Consider the following 7,267-nt stretch of genomic DNA (forward strand, 5'->3'; position numbering starts at 1 on the left):
CATTATTTCCTTGTCGGAATCTCCCGTGATACATGAGATGGAAAGAGGGTATAAATAACCTCTCCGTTACTCTTATAATCATCACTTGAATAAGATGGCTCTTCCTCTCCTCTCCTTCTACAATCCCTGCTCCATTTCACTTTTGCCACCTTCTATTCGGCATTCAAAGATAGCTCCGAGAACTGTAAACATGCCTAAGCACATTACATGCACTCTGAGCACCCAAACGGTCGACCCCACCATTAATCGTCGATCAGCAAATTACCAACAAAGCTTTGGGGATTATGACTTCATTCAGTCACTAAAGACTGATTACACGGTGATTATAGCAATCCGTAGTGTTTTAAACCATTGATTTGGTGTGTTTGTAGTGACTTGTTCGTTCATTATTATATAGTTTGACCTAAACATTATATCATCTGTGTTAATGAACACATGTACTGATCGAGTAAAAAATGATTTCGTAAAGGGTGATTTTTTCTTTGCCTCCCTTTAGGATAATGCGCTCCCCTTTTAACGTGATTTGATTTCAAAAAGTGTTAAAAGTCTGCCCACAATTCGTTGTTAAAAGGGGGCCCAGCCCACAATTCACATTAAAAAGAGGGCGCATCATCCTACAAGGGGTGAAAAAATCATCTCCCCTTCGTAGAAGGGTTTTAGAAGGCGGTTTTGATGGCCAGCTAAAAATCATCTCCCTTTTGGTTATCCTTTTGCCTATCCTTGAGCCGGCTGGGGAATGTATAGTTTCTTGTAGTGTGTTCTATATAACTACTTAATAGGGGTTTGTATAATCATTTATGATTAGTGAATAAATCCCAATTTCTCTTTAATCTTCACAGGGTGAGGTGTACGAGAGACAGATTGAGAAGCTAAAGGATGATGTGAGGTGTTTGTTCAAGAAAGTAGACCAAGACTTAGCTAGACTGAAGCTGATTGATACCCTTCAACACCTTGGCGTGGGATATCACTTCAAGAATGAGATCAAGGAAGCGCTAAGTATTATTTCCATTCATGATAACAACACGAGGATGGAGGACGATCTTTACACAACGTCTCTCCGATTTAGGCTCCTCAGAAGACATGGATTTGAAGTCTCACAAGGTAGATATGCTCTCATGCCAAAACAGAGCTTTTAAACTGTATGTAATCTCTAACTTTTGTAGTGTTTGTGGGACAGACATTTTCAATCGCTTCATGGACGAGAAAGGCAACTTAATGGAATCTACTTGTAAGGATGTAAAGGGCATGTTGAGCTTGTATGAAGCTTCGTACCTTGCTTTCGAAGGGGAGATAGTCTTGGATGAAGCCAAAGCTTTCACGATCAAGCATCTCAAGGATGTCAATGAGAAGAAAGTAGGTAAGAACTTGAAAAGACAAATAGATCATGCCTTGGAGATTCCTTTGCATTGGAGGATGCCTAGGTTTGAAGCTAAATGGTACATAGAAACATATGTTGGAGAAGAAGACGTGAACCCTTTGTTATTCGAGTTGGCTAAGTTGGATTACAACATGGTGCAAGCCAAATACCAAACCAATGTTAAAGCCATGTCTAGGCAAGTGCATACGACATATCATCCTCGTACATATTTCTCTGTCTCTCATTTACATGTGTGTGTGTGTGTTAGAGAGAGAGAGAGAGAGGAAGCGGAGTTTCACTGTGCACTCCCACCTCCTCTTCCTCCCTCGTTCAAAAATCCGAAAAATTAATACTAAAAGAAGAAAAACCGGGAAAACACAAAAAAGAAGAGAGAAACCTCTCTCTCTCTCTCTCTCTATATATATATATATATATATATATATATATATATATATATATATATATATATATATATAGAGGAATGGAAACTAAGGGAATTATTTCAATTTCTCCCAAAAATCTGTGAGAATTACACATCACTTTTTTTTAACAAAGGCACCCATTCAACCCACATATTTACAATCCTACCCCCTCCTTTATGCTTTCTAACAAAGGCACCTGTTAAAGACACATAATTTCAATCCTACCCCCTCCTTTATGCTTTTTAACAAAGGCACCCATGAAAGCCACATAATTTCAATCTTACCACCCTCCCTTTATGCTTTTGTGATAAAAAAAATTTATATGGTGATCTTAACCATCCGATGTAAGAGGAACAGCATATTATGGAAACCTCTATCGATTGGACGGCTATGATCAGCGTATGGAAATGATTTCTGCGGCACAACCTGTTGATGTTGTGTTCCATCATATGGACGGTTTGGATCAACCTGTGATGTGGTCTGTACAGTTCTTGGGCCGGGTACGGGTCCAAGATTCGTGACCCGTAAATTTCCCCCGGTCATTTTGACTTGGCCCATGTCACCCGGACCCTTACGGGTCGGTCAAACCCTCCCATATTTTTCAAAATCTTTTTGATGGGCCCAAACATTAATCTCTTCAAATCTTTGAACTGGTCTATCCCCCACAGTTGGTGGACCCAAATATTAATTTCTTCAAACCTTTTAACGAGGTAGGCCACACCTGTATTTTTCAAAATGAATTGTACACACCACCCCATGATCCAAACCCTCCATTTGATAATTATAGCCTTCCGATCTGAAGAAAAACTGCATATTATGGAAACCTCTATAGATTGGAGAGTTGTGATCATCTAATGGAAATGATTTTTGGGGCACGACCTATTTACATTGTGGCCCATCAAATGAATGGTTTCGATCATCCTATGGTGTGGGTCGTGCATTAACATTAAGGCCAAATTGTAGGCCCCACCTAGATTTTTCAAATTAAGTTTGCGGTCAACGCCATAGGATGATCCAAGCCGTCCATTTGATGGGCCGCGATGCAAATAGGTTGTGCCCCCAAAATCATTTCGATGGGATGATCGCAACCCTCCGATCTATAAGGTTTCCGTAATATGCAGTTCCTCTATTGTCTATCATGAGAAGCTAAATATAATATTTTCTCACTCCTGATGCACGGGGTGTCCCACTAGTGTGTGTGTGTATATATATATATATATAGGAATGGAAACTAAGGGAATTATTTCAATTTCTCCCAAAAATCTGTGAGAATTACACATCACTTTTTTGACTTTTTTTAACAAAGGCACCCATTCAACCACGTATTTACAATCCTACCCCCTCCTTTATGCTTTCTAACAAAGGCACCTGTTAAAGCCACATAATTTCAATCCTGCCCCCTCCTTTATGCTTTTTAACAAAGGCACCAATGAAAGCCACATAATTTCAATCTTACTCCCCTCCTTTATGCTTTTGTAATAAAAAAATCTATAGGGTGATCTTAACCATCTGATGTAAGAGAAACAACATATTAAGGAAACCTCTATAGATTGGACGGCTAGGATCAGCGTATGGAAATGATTTCTAGGGCACAACCAGTTGATGTTGTGTTCCATCACATGGACGGTTTGGATCAACCTGTGATGTGGTCCGTATAGTTCTTGGGCCGGGTACGGGTCCAAGATTCGTGACCCGTAAAATTTTCCCGTTCATTTTGACCCAGCCCGTGTCACCCGGACCCTTACGGGTTGGTCAAACCCTCCCATATTTTTTAAAATCTTTTTGATGGACCCAAAAATTAATCTCTTCAAATCTTTGAACTGGTCTATCCCTACAGTTGGTGGGCCCAAATATTAATTTCTTCAAATCTTTGAACGAGGTAGGCCCCACCTGTATTTTTCAAAATGAATTGTACGCACCACCCCATGATCCAAACCCTCCATTTGATAATCATAGCCCTCCGATCTACAGAAAAACTGCATATTACGGAAACCTCTATAGATTGGAGAGTTGTGATCATCCAATGGAAATGATTTTAGGGGCACGACCTATTTACATTGTGGCCCATCAAATGAATGGTTTCGATCATCCTATGGTGTGGGTCGTGCATTAACATTAAGGCCAAATTGTAGGCCCCACCCAGATTTTTCAAATTAAGTTTGCGGTCAACGCCATAGGATGATCCAAGCTGTCCATTTGATGGGCCGCGACGCAAATAGGTTGTGCCCCCAAAATCATTTCGATGGGATGATCGCAACCCTCCGATCTATAAGGTTTCCGTAATATGCAGTTTCTCTATTGTCTATCATGAGAAGCTAAATATAATGTTTTTCCACTCCCCGTGCATCGCACGGGGTGTCCCACTAGTGTATATATATATAACACATTTATGGGATTTACTAGGGATCGCAAAAGGCATTTTGTGGATGGGTAGTTGCATGTGAGACCAGCCACTTTTCAGTAGATTTTGTCTTCATTCACAAGGTGGCTGGTATCACTACAATATTTACTTTATACTGAAACATATTCCTTTGCATTGCACTTTTTTAATTAACTTTTCACGGCTTACAATACTCGAGATGTTATCAACATCCAATCAGAAAAGTACAAATCAGTTCTCATATAGTTTATAATCAATTCATTTTTTTTTTTGAAATGGTAATATTATAAATGATGGAAAAAAAAAGAAGGGGGACCGAGATGGAACTCCCACATTTACAATAGAAAACAAGAAGACAAAAGAGACGAAATATGCAATCAACGGCACACCACTCCTCAAGGAGGAAGGTGGTCAAACCACCTAATAGGACCACTAGATACACCACGCTTGGCAAGCGCATCCGCCTTATCATTTGCCGATCTTTTGACATGTTGATATCCGATAAAAGACCCCGAAGTTTTATCACCAATCTCATCAAACATTGGCTCTTTTGTGGAGATAATAGCAGTAGCAGTGCTCTTTTGTTTTATTAATCACACTTCAATCTTGGTTAACATTTTTCTAATTGGCTACTAATTGCCAATGAAAGAATTGCGGAAAAACGAGAGGATTGCTATTATCAATATAATGAAGTGCTGATCATTTCCCTATACGTATGATGAATGTTTGTTGGTGTAAGACACCTCAAAAAGAAGATATGCTCTTTCTCTTTTGCTTTTCTTAGGTGGTGGAGAAATTTGGAACTTGGTAAGCACTTGAGCTTTTCTAGAGACCGTTTGATGGAGTGCTTTTTATGGGCCCTTGGAATTATGTCAGAACCTGAGTTTGGACCGAATAGAGAAGCGCTTACAAAAGTGAATCAACTAATAACAACCATTGATGATGTCTATGATCTATATGGTTCCATCGAAGAACTGGAGCTCTTTACAGATGCTATTGATAGGTAGAGAGTTTGTATATAATAATTTGATCCCAACTAGAGAATTTGTCAATATTTTAGGACCCTTCAATGCTTCTTGTCTAGTTCTCATATTACAGACATTTGACTGACTTTTTGCAGATGGGATGTTAATTCCATAGAAAAACTTCCAGATTACATGAAGATATGTTTTATGGCTCTCTTCAACACCACCAATGAAATGGCTTATGAGATCCTAAAGGCACAAGGATTGGAAATCACAAGGATCCTAAAGAATCTGGTAGTGCCTTCATTCTTACTCTTATCAAGTTAATTTTCCCTCTTCAATAATTCAACTATAGAATTTGCTAGCGGCCATAGCAAAAGGCATTTCACAGAGTGTCACTAGCATGAGAGAGCAGCCACATAGGCCCACTGTCCAACAGATTTTGTCATTATTCATACCATGACTGCATACTCATGCAACAGACGTTACACGAAATGCCTTTTGCGATGGTCCCTAGCAAGTCCCTTCAATTATAGTATCAAAACTCCCCCATCTCTTCGTTGCCTCGCCGGATTCGACTCCCTTAGACTATGGATGAGTTCTTATTCAAGTCCTTCAAATCTAATCAAAATCTCTCTGACTCTCATGTTATGAATTCATCAATTGAGTACTCAGTCGGGTCAATCAACTACTAGATCACACCGCACCGAGTTGACTAGGATTTGTTTTGGCTGCATTTTGGCCTGCACCCGCATTTTAAAACTAATTTCATTATCATGCGTGGAATTAGTGTTTAACCTATCTAATGAGATGCTTTATTTGATTTAGTGGGCAGATTTATGTAAATCATACCTTGTGGAGGCAAAATGGTATTGCAATGGATATACACCGACGCTTAATGAGTATCTAAGCAATGCATGGATTTCGATATCGGGGCCAGTTGTGCTAGGCAATGCTTATTTATCATCAAAAACAAAGATAACGAAGAATGCACTGGATTGCATAGAAAAGTATTCTAAGCTTATACGTTCATCATCGTTGATTTTAAGACTTTGGGATGATTGGGGGACTTCAAAGGTAAATTAGCTATACTTAGCTTCTATGTTGCACTATTTAAATCACTGACTTCATTGTATATGTATATTTTTCAACAATATAGGATGAGCTAGAGAGAGGTGATGTTCCCAAATCTATCCAATGTTACATGCACGAAACAGGTGCTCCAGAGGAAGTTGCTCGCGAACATATAAGAGGTATAATTAGTGATACATGGAAGAAGCTGAATAAGGAATCTTTCTCTTGTTCCCTTCCCGAATCCCTAATCAATGCTGCGTTGGATTTTCTAAGGATGGCCCAATGCTATTACGACTTCGGTGATGGATTTGGATCTCCAGATAATGAAACTAAAGAGCGATTTAGATCATTGCTGGTTGAACCCATTTCGGTTACAAAATAATTAGTCTTTTATGGTCTATGGAGATGATTATCAACTTCATAATAGTAGATATCAGACGATATCTAAATGTAATATTATTTACATGAATTATGAACTTGCAATAAAGAGATAGATATAAATTTTGCATTTTTAATTATTTAAGCCCTTTCTATGTTGTGGAGTAACAAGAATGTTTATATAGAAAAGAACAAAATCTGTAGTCACAATGTAATACCCGGCCTCAAGTTGGGAAGTTCCTTTTAAGTCGTCTGCTCATACAATACTCAGAATGGTTTTTGCAGATTTATCAACCATATTGATATTTACACTCTTTTCATGTATTCTTGATTGCTTTCTTTTTCATTTGAGAAAGATACAGATACATCCCCTCAACTTTCTGACATTTTCAACTATAACCTTGACTTTTAAAGTCACCAATTACGCACCTCAGGTTTCAATTTGTCTAACGTAGACCCTTGAGGAAAATTTTGACTTGAAAATTCGAATTTCGTAAAAAACAGTCCACTTTGACAGATCATCACTCTTTAGACGATAAATTTTTGTATAAAATTCCAATCGAAAATCCTGTTTTTGTTCGAAGCTAGACTCAAAATCTATCCAATGGTAAATAATATGTCACGTTTTGACGAAACTAACATTTTTGAAAAAATCGATAAAACGTGCCTACATTTTGGACTGGACTTTCAA

At 38.5% G+C, this 7,267-nt stretch overlaps 1 protein-coding gene across 1 annotated transcript; it reads left to right on the plus strand.

Moving 5' to 3' along the window:
• Positions 1-81: 81 nt before the first annotated feature.
• Positions 82-6,716, plus strand: LOC143889670 (alpha-terpineol synthase, chloroplastic-like). Its single transcript, XM_077393961.1, has 7 exons — positions 82-319; positions 840-1,101; positions 1,178-1,553; positions 4,944-5,162; positions 5,280-5,418; positions 5,953-6,201; positions 6,284-6,716. The coding sequence occupies exons 1-7, from the start codon at positions 95-97 to the stop codon at positions 6,578-6,580; spliced, it is 1,767 nt and encodes a 588-aa protein (XP_077250076.1). The 5' UTR covers positions 82-94; the 3' UTR covers positions 6,581-6,716.
• Positions 6,717-7,267: the final 551 nt, after the last annotated feature.

The sequence above is a fragment of the Tasmannia lanceolata genome, unplaced genomic scaffold (genome assembly GCF_043159265.1).
Source record: "Tasmannia lanceolata isolate RefF3 unplaced genomic scaffold, GAP_Taslan_0.1 ptg000013l, whole genome shotgun sequence".
Lineage (NCBI taxonomy): Eukaryota > Viridiplantae > Streptophyta > Magnoliopsida > Canellales > Winteraceae > Tasmannia > Tasmannia lanceolata.

Excerpts from the sequence above, each read along its gene's own strand:
- LOC143889670 (XM_077393961.1), top strand. The coding sequence starts at position 95 with ATGGCTCTTCCTCTCCTCTCCTTCTACAATCCCTGCTCCATTTCACTT. Across the intron at positions 5,163-5,279 it reads TTTACAGATGCTATTGATAG|ATGGGATGTTAATTCCATAG; the intron begins GTAGAGAGTTTG and ends GACTTTTTGCAG. Across the intron at positions 5,419-5,952 it reads CAAGGATCCTAAAGAATCTG|TGGGCAGATTTATGTAAATC; the intron begins GTAGTGCCTTCA and ends TATTTGATTTAG.